General features: G+C 37.3%; 1 protein-coding gene and 1 long non-coding RNA gene across 5 annotated transcripts in view; one reads left to right on the top strand and one right to left on the bottom strand.

Annotated features, from left to right (window-relative positions):
• Nucleotides 1–19,051, top strand: part of map6a (microtubule-associated protein 6a) — a 50,181-nt gene that overhangs the window by 22,689 nt on the left and 8,441 nt on the right. For 2 of the 4 annotated variants that reach the window (XM_057820948.1, XM_057820950.1), the window contains exons 2-3: nt 6,048–6,261; nt 9,855–10,066. In XM_057820948.1, coding sequence (XP_057676931.1) covers nt 6,048–6,261; nt 9,855–10,066 — 426 coding nt within the window. The remainder of the gene's footprint in view (nt 1–6,047; nt 6,262–9,854; nt 10,067–19,051) is intronic. The other 2 variants (XM_057820951.1, XM_057820952.1) reach the window with 1 other exon arrangement.
• LOC130906521 (uncharacterized) lies at nt 3,521–5,832 on the bottom strand. Its single transcript, XR_009061333.1, has 3 exons — nt 5,535–5,832; nt 4,569–4,714; nt 3,521–4,495 (listed from the first exon to the last, which is right to left on the bottom strand). It is a non-coding gene; the product is annotated as an uncharacterized LOC130906521 (long non-coding RNA).

Below are 19,051 nucleotides of genomic sequence, written 5' to 3'. Positions count from 1 at the left end.
GATGAACTCTTGGTATTGACCAAATACTTATTTTCCACCATGATTTGCAAATAAATTCTTTAAAAATCAAACAATGTGATTTTGTTTTTGTTTTTTTCCACATTCTGTCTCTCATGGTTGAGGTTTACCCGTGTTGACAATTACAGGCCTCTCTAATATTTTCAAGTAGGAGAACATGCACAATTAGTGGTTGACTAAATACTTATTTGCCCCACTGTACATGGTAAAAGCTCTCCATCAACCGTCGTGTTACGCACACACACATCCCTTTCTGAAGTCAACATGGACCTCAGAAACACAGGAATTATTGTTACACTGACCATGAATAGCATCCCCAGTAAGTTGCTGTACAGGCTACTGTTCCACGCTGTGGAACCTTTACAATTACACAATCTAGACCCTGTTGTGACATGTAAGCGTTTTATACCCTTGTCCTTCGATGCCATTGTATAATCTCTCTTTGCTCTGTGGCCTCTTGGTCCATCCTGGCCCTGAAAGCGAGCCTAAGTCCGGTTATGTAATCACCCTCTGTGAGTGATTTCACTGATGGTAGTAGTTCTCTTTTTAACGTGCATGTCCCACTCATCAGCCTTTGTGCTACCAACAATTTAAGTTTCCCATTATGACATATAGCCCTCTGGCTTATTTCATACATGTTCAAATTGTGGACATGATTGTGCCCAGAGAGTGATTAAAAAGTGAATGTTTGTGATGCAAGCAACTGAAAGATCAGGTCAAAGTTAGCACTTTAAATTTGAGCTTAAAGGTCCTGTAAACTCATTTTCAGGGTTTGTATTTAAATAAATACATGAAATATGTTTAAAGATAAGTTCTGAAAACATTTGCAAAGACAACAACTGAGTGCTGAGTTATAGCAATAAACCTATTTTTACCACATCAACCGGCAGGATTATTTTGGCATGCCTAAATAAGTGCCAGTAAAAATTTTGATTTACACTCCCACTACATAAAGAGTAAGCACCATTAATAATGGCCTAATTTTCGCTGTTTTGATTTTGTTTTAAAATAAAAAACAGAATATGAGAGAATGGATTTATCATAGTATATTTGTTTTATTCATTTTTGGCTTGTATCATTTTCGATGGGTTGTGGCCCGGAAGTTGTTGACATTTTTTTCTAAGGAAGGTCAGACAGTCTCTATCAGGTGATTCCATTGATGGTTGAATCCAGCAGCACGATACCTAATTGACAAAAGTTGCTTAATGTACCGTTAGCCGAGCAACTAGCTAAGCACCATGTTTTAACATTAGTGCCAGTTGCACAACTTACCGTAAAACTACAAGACTTTATCTACCGTCAGATCTTCCGTCCTAAGAGTGACACGCTTTCCCTCTTTATAAAGCACATACACGTCCGCCATCCTTGACATAAACGTTAAGTAATAGTACCGTAACTGTAAAACGTTAACGAATAACGCCACCCCCAAGCCTTTTTTTTTTTTTTTTTTATGAGTGTGTGTTCAATGTATTTATTCAGATCTAGCATTGGAAAGAGATACATATGAGAAATAATTAAAAAAAAAAAAAATTTAACTTATGTATATATGTATTTTAATAAATGGCTTTTAAGCACTTCAAATGTAATAATGTAATTATGATAAGTTTTAAACATGTTACTGCCCTCCAGAATTATTTTTAAACAAGAATAAAGTAGAAAAATGCTTGTCTTTATTAAATGCTTCATTGACCGAGTCCACTCAAATCCACTGAAATTACTCACTTACACACAATGAGTTGCCACGGCAACTGTTTAACAGGTTAAACGATGATTGACGCATGCGGCACTTTGAAGTTTCTGCTTCCAGGTATCTCTGGGAAGATTAAACCTTAACGTCTGTCAATCATTGTTAACGTTATTAAGCAACTCCAGTGCACTGCCTGACCAAAAGGAGCTGGAGGAAGAGTGAGACTTCATGATCTGATCGGGACAGCTCATCTGTAAATTTTTTTTTATTAAAAAAAAATCTGCGAAAGACTGAAGGCGTGAAGTTTGAAGCGTGAAGTAGCGAGGGATCACTGTGACATGTGAATGTATATATCCGTCTTGTGTCTTATCTTTCCATTCAAACAATAATTTACAGAAAAATATGACATTTTTTATAGATGGTTTGAATCGCGATTAATTATGATTAATTAATTTTTAAGCTGTAATTAACTCGATTAAAAATTTTAATCGTTTAACAGCCCTAATATTAAGCTAAAAAAGAGGAACCAACACAGTCTTGCAAGTATTCATGTTTTTTTTTTTTAATCCTTATAGGTAATGTGAATCTATTTTTGTATAATGATGCAGCAGGATGGCTGCCAAGTATTGACTGCTTCTCTGTGTGCTTCAAGCTGCTTCCTAATGTAACAGTTTGCTTTATTTACACAGTGACCAAGGACATTTAAATGTGCCTCACGGTTCTATAGTGTGTATGTTCATGACTCTGCCAGAGCCAAAGGGGAAGACTGATATTTGTCATCAGATTAGTCTGAAGCAGTGCAGTGTTTTTCTTTCCTGTCAACTGAGCTCATGAGTTTATGCCTATGCTGCATCTTAAATATGAGAATTTATTTGCTCATTTATTTATGTTTTTGTTCATTCGTTTAGTCATTTGTTTATTCAGTCATTATTTTCTTAAGATAGTTGAGTTTTTGCACTGAAGCATTAATTGAACATGCAAGAAAATCCAAGTAGTAAAGTCATGAAGATTTGATTCTCGAGGTTCATCAGTGTTTTGGCATGAACATTTCTGTGAGGTTGCCTCGAAACCAGAAAGTCTCAGAGAATATTTGTTTCCTTCCCTGTTGTGAAATGAAATCACACATCAGAATTTCATGTGAGTACTTTGGTTCGAGTTTTGAGGTAGTCTAGGATGCCTCAGATGTGTTAATGTCCCGTCCTCGGCAAAAAGTGTACATTCAGGTTATGCTGTAATACGTTATTGTCCCTACCAATGTTGAGACCAAACCTACGCCCTTGCTTGCGACATAACGAAAGAGAGAACAGGCAGCCATACCTACACCGTAAGATTAAAGAAAACGATAGCATAACATGAACAAAACAAAATTTTGGGTGTAAGTATTAGAGGCGTACGAAATTTCCGATTCTTAGATTATTCGCGATCCGGCCGTGGAAGACTCGAGAACGATTCACAAATATCCAAATTCCGATTATTGAATTATACCAGGTAAAGCGGAAGTAAAACACATTCAGCGCGGTCTTTGGGACGCAATGAGGAACGGGCCGAGAGTAAATATCATGTTCAACTCATGCCGCTAGATATAAAAAAAAAAAAAATCATACCTGACTGCGGCTGACAGCCGCTACAAACAACGCCCAGTTGCCAGTGGCTACAAACATACGGCTACAGTAGATATCATATATATGTAGAACTAGATGCAAAATGACAGACGACGTCGGTGTTAGAACATGTATTATTGAACAGAGATGCGAAATGACACTTTTTTTTTTTAAATGGAATTTTATTGTCATCATCATCGGTATCATTGACAATCATTGACAATTACAAAATGTGATATGATTTGCCCGAAGGAACCGAAGAAGACGACAAAGGCGGACGAGATGAAGCATATGCTTATCAGTTTCCTGTCCCCATACAACTAAAGACGCACATTCAGGCATGGTACATACATCAAAACTGTAGAATAACACAGTCAACAATCTGGGTTTAGTAACTAAGCGTCCAGTCAAGCAGCTCGATTTATTTTAGGGCGTACAAGGTTATGACTTTGTCATGTCCCTGAGATTTTTGCATCTGTTTGCTGTGGAACATTTTGTTGTGGCTATGTGTGTGACATGTTATCACAGCTGGTGTGAGTAGCAACTCAAAATGCTTTTCTTATAAGTCTCTTAAAAGGATACATTGATGAGGTGTACATGGTGGCAACAATTGGCGCACACAAGGTCACTGTAACAGTTTCGTCAGACATGAATGTATGAGAAAATCAAACAACATGCTGTACATATTTTATCCCAAGATTAACGTCTCCACAACGAAAACTTGCTTATTATTCGTTTTATACAGTATCTTTTCCATATACTAGACATTTGAATCAGGAGCTCGGTAGACACAGCAGATAATTGTGTTTTTACAATTGGGGATTAGGAGTTCAATTGTAATACATTCCAGGAGATATTCAATCATAATTGCGGCGTAAGTAAACAGCTGCCATCTTAAAGCAGTAGACCTCTCTAGAAGGCTCTGTTGTAGCGAACCTAATTAACTTTTTATCTAAAATACTCCTAAATCGGCAGAATCTTGTCTTGAATCTATCTTTAAATGATGAAATAGTTTTAAAACTTTGACAAAAGTAGACAGAAGGGAAATTTGTTATGATCGTGGGTTGAGAACCCTCAAAACAGGCACGAGAGAGTTTATTGTAGCAGCAGTTTATTGTTCACAAGGCTGTGGAGTCTGGCGTGAAGATTCCGGCCAAAGGTACCAATAACGAGAGGCGTAGGCAAGATCCTGGAACACAGCAAATAAGTCGATGATCAGTTGAGTCCACACAGAAAGATTCAAAACGCGAGAGGGCACTAACAGTGAACTGAAAGAGACGATCCAGCGATGTGGTGGAGCTCTGGCTGGCTTATGTAGGCTGTTGATGATGATTGCAGGCAGCTGCCGTCGCTCCACCCGTCAGGTGCTGATCCTAATTGAATGACAGACACTTGCCTGGCCCTGGGCCTGACAAAATTATGGAATAACGGGAGCAATTTTAACAACTGTAACAGTTGATTCACAACATTAAATTAATTGTATGTAGTTTAAAGCTGCTGATACAGAATGGGGACTGGAGTTTTTATATTTACTGTTATTTTTGTATATTTGTTTACTGTTATATGTTAACTTGATACTGAAATAGTAGTTTGGTTTAGCCTGAGAGGATTTTTGAACAATTTTGGAACTAATGTACAAAACATTTAAAAATAAAAATAAAAAGTATAATAAGTAAGTACTAGTAAGTATACTGGGGGACATGGTTGATGTTCACTTGTAAGCACAAATGATTCGATGAACTTCGATATAATATTCTACCACCGGAGACAATGAGGATGGGCGGCTTGCGCTGAGATGGGGAAGTCTGTTGATGCTCATATGCCACCTAGCGAGAATAGGGGACATTTGTGGGAGAAAAAGCGAAAGTGAGAGCTCGCAGGCCACCTGGCGGGATGCCGAGGCATTCGAACACGCCAAGTACAAGGGAAGTTTTTCTGGATTTTGCTCATCACTCGTAATGTGGAATTTGCTCATGTAAGTTCAGGCGCTCATAATATGAGAGTCCACTTTACTGAGTGCACAGTCCTATTGAAGCCTTCTTATTATTCCAATGGAAAGAAAAAGCAGTAGGTTTATTTACATCAGGCATAATTATTGATGTATATTACGAGATGATACTGTATATTTTTGACATTTGAATAAGATTTAAAAATGACGAATGTATTCTACCATCTAAGTTGAGACCAGAACATTTCAGTATATTTAAAGAGAGTTATTTATAACTTACCTTTGTGAATATGCTTTCAAGTCCATTCTTATTCCTGTGACTATCAATGTCATTATTTTGGTAACATCAGAAATACCGCGCTGGTCTATTTACAGACTAAAAAGTCAAATATTTTGTAATGTTGTCTAGTCACATTCAAAAACTTCTAGTTTCACCCTTGTCTCTCATGTACCCACATCTATTTGTATTAAAAGTGACCTAATTTTGAATTCAATTCAATCGGGGCACAGCAGTTAGATGGACAACTTGTAGTTGCTTACTTACTGGCTAGGCCATTTCATGACCTTGATGTGCTTCTTACGGAGCACCTACTTTGAGTTTTTCTTTAACCTATTATTTAAAAAAAAAAATCAGTCACCTTTATATCAAAGTGAATGAATTAAAGGCCACTTGACGCAAAAATATTGACATGGCTGTATCCAAGAGCTTGTCAGATAATTTGACATTCATCACTTTTGAGCACCCTCAAAATGAAGCAAACATGATGATGGTGTTTATTTTTTCTTCCCGCAGAACTGAATATAAGGCATATAGGGATGTGAAGCCTGCACAGATGATTCGGGCCAAGTCTCAGTACTTACCCCCAGATGAAAAGACCAGGCTGGAAACCAGCTACAGTGCGACATTCAAGGGACAAGCCCCGCTCCAACCTACTGATAATAAAGCCCAGGAGAGGAGGAGGATACGCAGTTTGTACAGCGAGCCATATATCGACCCCATTAAACAGGTGAGCACTGTTGTGCTAGATTTACAAGATAAATGTTGAATCTATAAATTTCTGTCTAGCAAGCCAATTACCTACATAAATTGTCTGTAAATGCCAAAAGAGCAGAAACAAAATGCAAAAGAAAGTATTAAAAACAACTATCCAACTACCCATCTCGGACAAATAGGCGTTTAAATTCACATTTAGGGCTCAACTTTTGCAGACGCCACGTGTGGAAATTATACAGTAGTTATCCTGATTTTTATTCAGAATTTTATGGCCCATGAATACGCCTTCTTAGAGCAAGTATAAATAAGTGGCACAGGTTATCTAATGCAATTTTGGTGAATTGCTGCCGATGAATTTTATACCGGAACAGCGTTCCGGACCGTTCCAGCCCACTTTTACCACTTCCCAGTGGTGGACACAAAATTAAGTCCACTTTGTCCTCAACAATGCCTTCTTGAAGTTGGAAATTCGATTACCGTAATTTCCCGAATATAACGCACACTTTTTTCCCCCAAAATCAACTTGTAAAATCATGGTGCGCATTATACACACGGGTATATCTATTTATATATATATTAGGGCTGTGTCAAACGATTAAAATTTTTAATCGAGTTAATTACAGCTTAAAAATTAATTAATCGTAATTAATCACAATTAATCGCAATTCAAACCATCTATAAAACATGCTATATTTTTCTGTAAATTATATATATATTCTGTAAAATAAATTGTTGGAATGGAAAGATAAGACACAAGATGGATATATACATTCAACATACAGTACATAAGGACTGTATTTGTTTATTATAACAATAAATCAACAAGATGGCATTAACATTATTAACATTCTGTTAAAGCGATCCATGGATAGAAAGACTTGTAGTTCTTAAAAGATAAATGTTAGTATAAGTTATAGAAATTTTATATAAAACCGCTCTTAATGTTTTCGTTTTAATAAAATTTGTAAAATTTTCAATAAAAAAATAAACTCGTAGCCCGCCATTGTTGATGTCAATAATTACTTACACAATGCTCATGGGTGCTGAAGCCTATAAAATCAGTCGCACCCAAGTGCCAGCAGAGGGCGGCAAAACTCCATAAAACACAATTAACAAGTGGGCATTTCACTCTACTGACATTTAAATCTGTCTGAGCGGGACATGTGCGTTAATTGCGTCAAATATTTTAACGTGATTAATTTTAAAAATTAATTACCGCCTGTTAACACAATAATTTTGACAGCCCTAATATATATATATATATATATATATATATATATATATATATATATTATATATATATATATTATATATATATATATATTATAATATATAATAATATATAATATATATATAATATATAATATATATATATATTATATATAGACCGATTTTTTTTATTTTTTTATCGACACGGCCATGTTGTGTTGAAGAAGCGTATGCGGCAATCCGTTGCCGACCATTACGGTACTTGACGTCACCATTTTGTTTCGGTAATACTTCACTCTGATTGGTCGAATAATTTCGTCTGTGTTAAATTCTGCTTTTTTCACTCTTCATAAAGAAGAGAATTTAACTCGGACCGTAACAAGCGTAACACAACACAGACTTCCTGTGTCCTTCAACTATATCGGTCCCTCGGGAAACTCAAACCCAAATAACAATAGTTCCTATTGTTACAGTCTAGTGTACAGTGATGCGCTTTCCGATTTCCGACGTAAATCCTAACTTTTATTTTACCCTATCAATCCATGGAAGAAACATTTATTCATCATGATAAAACGAGCAAGTTATACAGCAGCCTTTAATAGAAAAGTCACATCTGTTTTGTTTTCTCCTGGATTCTGGTAAGTGGAAGAAGTTGTCAGATATTATTGTGTTACATATTGTCAGTTTACGGTAATGTTTTGAACTACCAATGTGCTATGCTGGTGCTGTGTTTCACCAGTCAGTAAAATGACATTTCTGTATCTGTACACGAGCTGTGTTTATTCCTCTATTTATTGGTGCTAAAATTAGGGTGCGCATTATACACAGGTACAATAATTTCCCCTAGATTTTACAAGTAAATTTCGGGTGCGCGTTATACACGGGTGCGCCTTATATTCGGGGAATTACGGTAATTCAATTAAGAAGTTCAGTCAAAAGAGAGGCGAGTGAGTAATTCGCTAGTAACCCTAAACCGAGGGTCTTCAACCCGCGGCTCTAGAGGTGGACACGGGAAGAGGGCCGAGGGGTGTGGAAGTGTTGACACAATCAAGAACCGCAGACAAGAGCGGGGGTCTCTTTGGGCTCAAGCCGAGGATGGCGCTCTCTCGGTGGGCACGCAAAGTGGGCCGAGGGGGGTGGAAGTCTCGACACAATCGAGAACAGCAGACGAGAGCGGGGTGCTCTTTGGGCCCAAGTCGAGGATAGCGCTCTCTCGGTGGGTACGGGAAGAGGGCCGAGGGGGAGACGAGAGCGCGTGGCTGTGCGACAAGCCGCAAGTTGTCGGCCGAGGGAGGCGGCCACTCCCGCCTTACCGGTGGACAGGGAGCCTACTCACTTCCTTGTCAGTCCAATTGTTCCGCGGTTCCTTGTTTTGCCCATGCTTCATGTTGAACACGATCTTCAGGAAACCCAGAAAGACTCACACCACTCTCTCTGGTGTAGCAACAAAAGCCTGCAGCACATTGGGCTGGCATGACGCGAAAACCACAAATACGCAAAATCTGCTGAATCCGCAGTTCTTTTGCATACAAAATATGGCTGTATAGTGAAGATGATGTTTCCCGTTAACGTCACATCTGCCTTTTTCTCAGTCTGAAACCGTAGCCGGAAGTCTCTCATTTTCGTAGCGCGGTATTCAAAAAAATTAATTACCGTATTGGCCTGAATATAAGACGGCCCTGATTATAAGACGACCCCCTCTCTTTCAAGACTCAAGTTTGAAAAAAGACTTTTTGAACACCAAATTAATTTTTACACAGAAAGTAATTACAATACATCTGAAACAAATGATTACAACAATTTATTTGAGAGAAAAACCATGTTATTTTGCCTCATTCAAATCTTAATATCTGAACATTTAAATATGTGAACTAAGGTGCAATCACATTTGTAAATTAATGGCTTCTGGTTTTTGAAATGTAAATAAACCAATCTATTGTGATAAAACAATAAAATTGCAATAACTGCATTAACCATCAAAGTGAAGTCTAACTGTAACTGTAGTCTTGAAACAAATCTGAATAAGGAAAAACATTGCAATAAAGTAATGCAAACAGGTTAAACTTGAGAGTAGCTGAGATCTGTCGTGACAGAACATCGCTTCAATGATATCTGCCGCCATCTAGCGTCGTGAATGGGTATAATGTCTAGACCGCAAATGTAAGACGACCCCCACTTTTTTAGTCTTATTTCAATGCAAAAAACACCGTCTTATATTCGGGCCAATACGGTAAATATATCGATCGCTTCTGCACACATCCAAGTGGTCCGTTTCATTCAGGAGCATATACCGCATGTAATCTGAAATCAACATGCTTTTTTGTGTCACAGGCACTCTAATGTTCTTTGTAAATGCTCAGAGGCTTTTAGCTAATGCGTGCTATCCAATGTTCACAGGTGGACAGGTCAACTGTACCTCGCACTAAAGCCAAAAAGCCCGCGGCTGTTGCATATGGCCAGGCCAAACCGCTGAAAAAAGCCAAAGATAAGAGCAGCGCAGTAAGGGGCTCCAGGAAGATGACCTCGGAGAACCAGCCCGTGAGCCGACCAGCGTTGGGGGACAAGGAGAAAAGTAAAGAGATGAACAACAAACTGGCTGAAGCGAAAGAGTAAAAACCATTTAGCACCTTTCATATCTCGTGTTTTTGGGGGGAAAGTGAACACGGAGGCTGCAAAATCGTTTTTTCTCTTCTGTTGCCAGCTTTTTTTCCCCTTTGCTTTGCTCCCATTCACTTCCTCTCCTTCTTGTTTTGTACTTTTTGTACAATAACAGAAAAAGATGACATTTTTCCATTGTCTAATTTTGATGGCTACATTCACAAGTGGGCATGAGTGTTTTTCCTTCCTCTGCCACCCCCACTTTGCTCGCCTCCATCTCTCCTGGTTTCTATGGCAACAGGCTGTCCGGTTAGCCAATGCAAAGGAGAACGCTCGCATGAGCCAGACTGTAAACGCTTCTGGTGTTTGGCTTGATCAACTGAGCAGATAGTTTTACTGTGTTTATCAAAGATATCAACGATTGAAACCACTGATTAGAAATAATAATGAAACCTGAGCATCTTTGATAAATGTTATGCTTGGTTAATCAAATGTCTGTGATCTACTGTATGTCTTTTGCTGTTTCATCTCTGCTGCTTTTTATGTGTTCATGCTTTAGGTCCGAATGCATGCATGTTCATAATTACTTGTAACTTTTTGGAGATTAGTTTTCTCCAAATCTGTCTTTTAATGAAATAGTTGTTTGTATCCTTTGGAGTTTTACCTCATTCATAGTCATATGACTCTTGCAGTTTGGCTTTTTTCAATACTTAGTTTCTAAACAAACCGTGTGTTAGCAGACAATTTGGATAACTATCTTGTTGTTCTAGGTCTGACAGCTATTTTAACAATTTATTGGGTGCGGAATCCCCAAAACTAATTGTTGTCCTCAATCAGGTCTGGTTATAAATGAGTAAAGTTAGTTAAATTAATCACGCAGTTAAATAAGCATTGCAGTCATGCCTGTTTCTTTCATTTTTCATTGTTTGTAAATTTTATTTTATTACCGTAATTTTCGGACTATAAGCCACTACTTTTTTCCTTCATTTTGAATCCTGCAATTTATAGTCCATTTCGGCTTAAGAGTGTCATAAAACCGTCATAATTTTGACATGACACTATCATTGGCATTACTGAATGCTTATGACAGATGTCATTACGTGTCATCCGGCAAATTATGTCACTAACTTCATTAATGTCCAGCTTGGATCTTTTACATCCATTCAAAAGTGAGATAATTTTCCCGGATAACACTATATGACATCTGTTATAAGCATTCATTAATCCTCATGACAGTGTCATGTCATAATTATGATTGTCTAGTGACAGTCTTATGGCACCATTGTCAAATAAAATGTTACTAAATACCATAACTAGCAATTAATGAAACAAGTGAAACAGTAACTGGAGAAATAATTAGCACAGAACATTAATTTTGATTGCTGTTCACATCTGTAGCGCTCCAATGCATGCTAGGAGGCATGTTGGGAAAAAACAGTGTTAACAGCAGGTGGCAGCATAGGTTGACTGTCTGCCCCAAGGGAGCAGTGATGGCAAAATGAAGCTTTTATGAGCCAATTGGTTCAAAGCTTCATGGTGGTTCATTTGGTTTTATGACAGTCGTGTGATGACGCTGTCAAATAAAGTGTTACCGGTTAATATCTTTTGGTGTAAATATACAGTGGGGACAGCTGCGGCTTATAGTTCAGTTCGGCTTATCTATTAACAAATGACGTTTTCATGTCAAATTGGTGAGTATTTGCTTATAATCAGGTGCACCTTATAGTGCGAAAATTACGGAATTTTTATTTAATTATTTTTAACTAAAAAAAGCACCCATTTTAAATAGTGATCTGTTCTAAAAATAAAAAAACTTGGCTTACTTGTTTTTTGTGCTGGTAGGGTTAGTTTTTGTAAATTGGCGTTTACCGCTGTATATTAGCAATAGCCAGCAGACACTTGAAAATTAAAATTGAAAATTAAAGGTATTTGCTAGGGATGGACAGAAAGCAAAATTCTTGGAATATTGGAAACATTTGGCGGAAAACCGAAAAGTCAAAAATTTTCATTTTCCGATTACAGTAATGCCCTTTGCTTTGGCATTGGTTCTACAACCTTGGAGGCTTGATACATTTAGTTTGAAAGGTGCGATACATTTAGTTTGAAAGGTGCTGATTCTGATACCCCATGGGAGGGTGGGTTCCAGATTTTCTGTCAGATTTTGCACCCATTCAGAAATTGAAACTCACGGCAAGATTGGGAAACTCGAGAAATTGATCTCACGCCTGCAATTGCTAAGCTAAATGAGATCTCGATGTATGTTTGTGTGGAACTGTAGTTCACAACAACAACAACAAAAAACTATTCCGTTTTCGTCAAAACTAGTAAAGCAAGGCTATTACAATCTCTCCTGCTCCTGAAAATAACACTCGGCGTTTTCTTGTGCAACAAGTGAAATCGATCGAGAGCCAGGCGAGTGGGCAAAGTTCTAGCGGCGACGAAGCCGAGCGAAGTCGCTCCCGGCAATAGGTTGAAACAAGTTGTCAATACGTTAAAACGAGCTGGCAATACGTTAAATCGAGAAAGCCCTGGTAGAAATGTTTCACTAACAATAATTTTTTGTGTGCTTTTTAGATGATCTAGCTGTTGACATAAGCTACCAACAGGTCAAAATATACAAAAAAGTTGATGATAACTGAAAACCCCAGCTGATTTCATGCCATCACCAGCTCAGCAACAGCAGCAGGGTTGTTTATTGGAAAGCCCCAATATGCCAAACAGTAAATATCTTGGTTTATGCTGTTCTCTTAGCTAGCTAGGTTTAAGTGGAGCTAATTAGTACCGTGTTAAGTGCTTGGTTTCATACTAATGCAAATCTCTCAGTCTTGGAGGTCATAACTCAGCATAACAACCAAACTAACTCTTGAATTTTAATTTGCAAGACACCCCTCACAGTTCATTAAATACAGGCTTTTTAATGTGGCCAATACGATTGGACCATTATGACATCTCCTGATGGCAATGGTATAAAACTGATGGTATCATTTCATTTCGTCCGGTCAGCATTTTCTAAAATTGGGTATCATGAAATTCAGTTTGTTTCCCACATGCTACTCAGAATTAGATATGTATGCAAGTATGTATGTTGTTGTTGTTGTTGTTTTAAAGTTGTTCGTGTTGTCAGGCGAGTTTAATATGCTGTTTGCTGTAGCGGTATTAAGTGAAGCAAAGCTAAAATGTAAAGCCTTCGTCTTCTTTATTTATTTATTTATTCATTTAACATTCTGGCTTCAAAGAATTTTCCTTTTGTTATGTGTTGGATTAAGAATGGAACATAAGTATGGTGTTTTGTAAAAATAACTAACCAATCTTGTGTACATTTAACCTATGTTAGCTATTGTAGAGCCATCTTTCACAATACATATGCTTCAAAATGTCCAGTTACATTGTACAGTGGAACCTCAAAGACTAACCTAGGCAATCAACAAATGATTGACTATACATATAATGGTTAAAAAAATACTATTACTTGCATTCATACACCCTAGAACAGAGGTGTCAAACTCATCTTCATAGTTTTGGTTTCCATTATGTCAGCCGAATAGGGCTGCCATGATGAAACCCAATGGACAATTTATCAATTGTAAAATAGATTATTTTTTTACATTGTTTACAGAATTTGTTGGCCTAAAAACGAAAATAAACAAGGCACGATGAATGATCACAATGTGAGTATGTCATACTCCCATGTGATACATTAAAACTGTTCAGACCAATAGGACACTTGGATTGCCATTCTCCGTGTCAATCAGCTAAACAGGACAGGTTAAAAAAAAAAAAAAAAATTGTTGGCCTAACAATTGTTCACATCCTGTTTTTTCGCCTCTTAACTGCAAATATTCACTTATTTGTTGTTCATTTTTATATTCATTTATTTATTTATTTATTAATTTACAGCATTTTTTTAAGTAAAAATGGAAAAATTAATATTTTGTTTCTATTTTATAAATATGATTTTCAGTTTGCATTCATTATTTTTGTGGTATTTATTTAATTTTTTTTTTTTTAATACATTTTTAATAAATTTCATTTAATATACAGATTTAGGTATAAAATCTCTTTATTCTCTCTTTATTTATTCAATTATTATTACAAGTACAGTGGTACCTCTACATGCAAAGTTAGTTCCTTCCAGTACCTTGTTTGTAAGTCGAAATCGTCGTATGTCGAGCAGGATTTTCCCATAAGAATACATTAAAATTCCATTAATTTGTTCCACAGCCCGAAAACTTACACTAAATCCTTAATAAATGCTGCATGTACTATTGCAATAGCAATTACACAGAGCAAAACAAATAAATTACGAATAAAAATCAAAATAATGATTTAATAATAGTAATAATAATACCTGTAATAATGTAAAGAATCAGGTTCTAATGTAGATGATGTGTTATGCGTGGTGTACCTAAACGTGGCTGACTTGACAGAGTGAGAGAGGACTTTTTACTTTCAGTTTTCATGTTCAACGGCAGTGGACAGTAGGCATGTTGTTTTGCACAAGTTCTGAAATAAATGATTAAAAACCTGAAGATGCTGGTGATTTTTTTGGCAGTTTTGCCACAATAATAAGTGTCACCTTAACTTATAAAGACTGGCGAACGGAAGTCGGAGGAGGACCGTCGAGACATTCTACGGCTGTATTGTCGGGCCAGTTCATGGACGCGCACACCACGCTCTTATATTTCTATCATTTCCATCTTCATTTCAATGATAAGCTACACCCATTTCCTTTTTTCACCACCTGCACTAACATTGTTGGAATCCATGTTGATTTCTCTCACAAGACTTACTTCGGATGTCAAAAAAATCGTTTGTCGAAGCGGTCGTACTGTATGTTGAGGTACCACTGTAGTCCCCGGGTTATGAACGAGTACAGTTCCTACGCTGCCGACGTAACCCGAATTTCTGTGTAAGTCAGAATTAACCCTTTAAGTTCCCAAATACACCCTAAATCTCAAAATAACTATCCAAAAACAAGTATTATACATCATTGTACGGTCCTCGCCAAGACGTTGGCGCTAAATCCTAGCTAGACAGCAGTGTTGTTAATAACGGCGTTAGAATATAACAGCGTACTAACGGCGTTATTTTCTTCAGTAGTGACTAATCTAATTAACTACTTTTCTCATTTTGGCAACGCCGTTACCGTTACTGAGGCGGAAAAGGCGTGCTTTACTATGCATTACGATGTTGGTTGACTGACGCGAGAAAAGTCTGAAAAAGACGGACTCGCATCGAGACGAGAGAGCAGAGCAGGAGTGGGGAGGAAGCAAGGGAGTGTGACGCCGTTGCAAACGCGATGCTACTATGCTAGGTGGCTCCAATAATACCTGACTGTAGCCGATAGCCTACAAACTACGGCCACATGATGCTTCGGTAGATATCAGATATATACAGAACTAGATGCAAATGACAGAAACGGCAGCATTAGCAACATGTATAATAACTGGATGCGTTAGTAAACAGCCGCCATCTTAAAGCAGCAGACTTCTCAGGAATGCTCTGTTGTAGAGAACCTTCCTTGCGAACCTAAGTTAATTTTTATCTAAAATGCTCCTAAATCGGCAAAACTTAACTTAAATATATCTTTAAATGATGAAACAGTTTTAAAACTTACACATGTCGAAAATAGACAGAAGTGAACTAATGCAATAACGGGAGCAATTTTAACAACTTTAACGGTTGATTCACAATATTAAATGACTTCCACACATAGCAAAGGTTACTGTCTAGTTATTGCAATATCCGCAATACCCCTGTGTCTAGTTAAGTTTAGGGTAAAGAATTGGGCTAGGGCCAATTGTCCCAAAAACCCTTTAAACTTCACATTGTGTGACCTGTTTTTATTTATTTATTTATTTATTTATTTATTTTGACAGTTGACAATTAATTACTTTGCCAAGTAACTAATTACCCTAATTTTCGGACTATAAGCCGCTACTTTTTTCTCTCACTTTGAATCCTGCGGCTTATAATCCAGTGCGGCTTATTCATTGATTTATTTAGGTTAATAGATAGGACTTTATTTGACAGCGGCGTCATAAGACTGCCATAAGACCGCCATAATTAGGACATGACACTAACATGAGCATTAATGAATGCTTATGACAGATGTCATTAAGTGTCATCCGGCAAATTATATCACCAACTCCATTTATGTCAATCCTGGATCTTTTACATCCTTTCCAAGTGAGATAATTTGACATCTGTCATAACCATTCATTAATGCTCATGGCAGTGTCATTTCATAATAATGATGGTTTTATAAAAGTCTTATAGCGCCACTGTCAAATAAAGTAGCTAACTAGCAATTAATGAAACAACTGGAACAGTAACTGAAGAAATAATTAGCACAGAACATGAATTTTGATATTTACATATGCAGAGCTGCAATGCATGCTCAGAGGCATGTTGGACAACAACAATGTTGACAGCAGGTGGCGGCAGAGCACCTAACTAACTATCTCCCCCAAGTGGCCAGTGATAGCAAAATGATGCTTCTTGAATTAATGAAGCTTTGGAGCCAGTGGTTCATTTGGTTTTATGACAGACTTATGATGCCGCTGTCAAATAAAGTGTTACCGGTTAATATCTTTTAGTGTAAAGATCCCATTCTACATTGAGCACAGCTGCAGCTTATAGTCCAGTGCGGCTTATTTATGAACAAATGCCTTTTTCATGTCAAATTTGGTGGGTGGCGGCTTATAGTCAGGTGCGGCTTATAGTCCAAAAATTACGGTACTCTTACATTCAGGTAACTGAGTTACTAACACAATTACTTTTTGGCAGAAGTCATTTGTAAATGTAATTAATTACTTTTTTAAAGTAAGATTTACAACATTGCTAGACAGCAAGCTAAACTGTAGTCTTTCCCCTCTCTCTCTCTCACTCGGCTTTGCAACTTCATCATGGGAGCAAATGCACTCTTCGTCTGCACATGCGCTCTTACTTGCATGCAGAAGTACTATCTGCTCTACACTTACCAAAATAAAGCTTGCATCGCAAGAAAAAAAGTCAACATTATAATCAAATACGCATTTCGCTAACAAGGTGTTCACACAATTTAAAAAAAAAAAAAACACTGCACTGCATCACGTTAGTCGGGTACGTCGTAACCTGGGGACTACCTTTAATGATATTAAATAAGCTGTGATTCCTGTAGCTCTTGATCTTTTTCGTATGAGGACTACACAAATGTGATTTAAAAATATAAATTGGTGTGATGGTTTACTTTCCTGGGCCAGACAATGTGATGAAGTGGGCCAGATCTGGCCACCGGAACATGAGTTTGACACCCATGCCCTAGAGCCTTTAAGCTCACTTTGCATTGTATATATCACACAATTGTTATTGTCACCGATACTGAGCAGTCCAGTAAGAGATGTGGGGACCGCAAACGTATGTTTGGAAAACAAATGTTTTGATTGATCGCTTTGTTATCCATTAAACACACATACTTTACATCCTTCCTTTATACGCTGTGCAACCATCACTGCTAACATGTCTGTGAACGCCGAACGCATAGCCCATGGGAGCTGACGGCCAGACTCATTTGTATTTTGCAGCCTTTGGTTAAGGGTCTCACTTTGTCACATAACACAGGGGACACAGTGCCACACACCCGGTGCTATCTTTGTGGTTATTTGCTAAATAAGGATAGAAAGTATGGTAAAGGAAGTTATGTCTTAACATAAAAAACTGACTGTGACGTACTTGTGTTTCTGCTTGCTCATATTTAAAGAAACATTAACAAATAAATGCCCCCCCCAAAAGAAAAATAAAAGGTGTCTTCTGGCCTCTTTTTACATTAGTGGTTGCAGGCATCTGTCTGTATTTCTCCTGTCTCAGTCTTTGTCAAACAAAACATGAAATTCCACATGGAAGAGAATTATCCTTTCTTTCTATACTTATCCGAGATCGCACCGCATTTTGGCATGACCGCTGGCATTCTTTCTAGATGCATGTTGTCCTTCGTGAGAAGGCTATTATTTTTGCTTCATATCTCTAATACAGATGCATTTCAAACGTTGCTAGGCTTCCAAAATATTGAGATGCGCTTGTATATTCCAAGAGATCATGTGGCTTGAGAACAACATGCATGTTTAAGGTTATCTGGAAACGTATTCCTCATTAAAATCTTATGTGCTTGTTTAGACCTTCTCATGCTTAATGCCTGTAAATTGTATGTTCTGGACTATAAATCACACTTTTTTTTAATAGCCCGCAATGTATGATAAGGTGCGACTTATATACCGAAATTTCCACTCAATAGAGTGCACCAACCAAATTAATTAAAAAAAAAAAAAAAAATTAAGAAAAAATATACTGTACATAAGCTGTTAAAAAGAAAGGTTTGATTACTGAAAAATCCAATTATTCACCGAATTACCATTATCAACACGCTGAGTTGTCGTCTTCATTTACAACCCAAAGCAAAAAGTATGGAATCAGCAGTCTCGGACAGGCACTCACTCAGACATTTTATTATGTAGAGCAAACTCAGATAAAAAGCTTTAAAAAATTATGAATTAGTTCAAAAGTGCAACTCCTTGGCTTTCAGAAACACTAAAAGAAATGAATAAAAAACTAAAGATGCCGATCGATCGGGTCCGATCACGTCATTTTCAAAGTATCTGAATCGGCAAAAAATATCGGACATGCCTTTTTTAATATATATATATTCTTTATTTAAATCGTTTTCTAATTGTATTTAACGTTACAGACAAAATGTCTTACACACAACCAGAGTAGTTTTGGCTTAAAGTAGGGCTATCAAATTTATTGCGTTAACGGCGGTAATTAATTTTTTTAAATTAATCACTTTAAATAACTTAACGCATGCGCTGCACGACCCACTCACGCATTGTCACGTTCAATCTATAAAGGCGTCGTTTTACCTATATATAGAGCTAAAAGGCAGTGTTTAATGAGTAGAGAGAATTTTGACAGCCTTTGGAGCCTTTTTTTATTTGGCTAAAGCCTTACAATCCCTCTCT

This window comes from Corythoichthys intestinalis, chromosome 18 (assembly GCF_030265065.1).
Source record: "Corythoichthys intestinalis isolate RoL2023-P3 chromosome 18, ASM3026506v1, whole genome shotgun sequence".
NCBI lineage: Eukaryota > Metazoa > Chordata > Actinopteri > Syngnathiformes > Syngnathidae > Corythoichthys > Corythoichthys intestinalis.
Note: the sequence above shows the minus strand (reverse complement) of the source record. Positions and strands in the feature narration are given on the sequence as shown.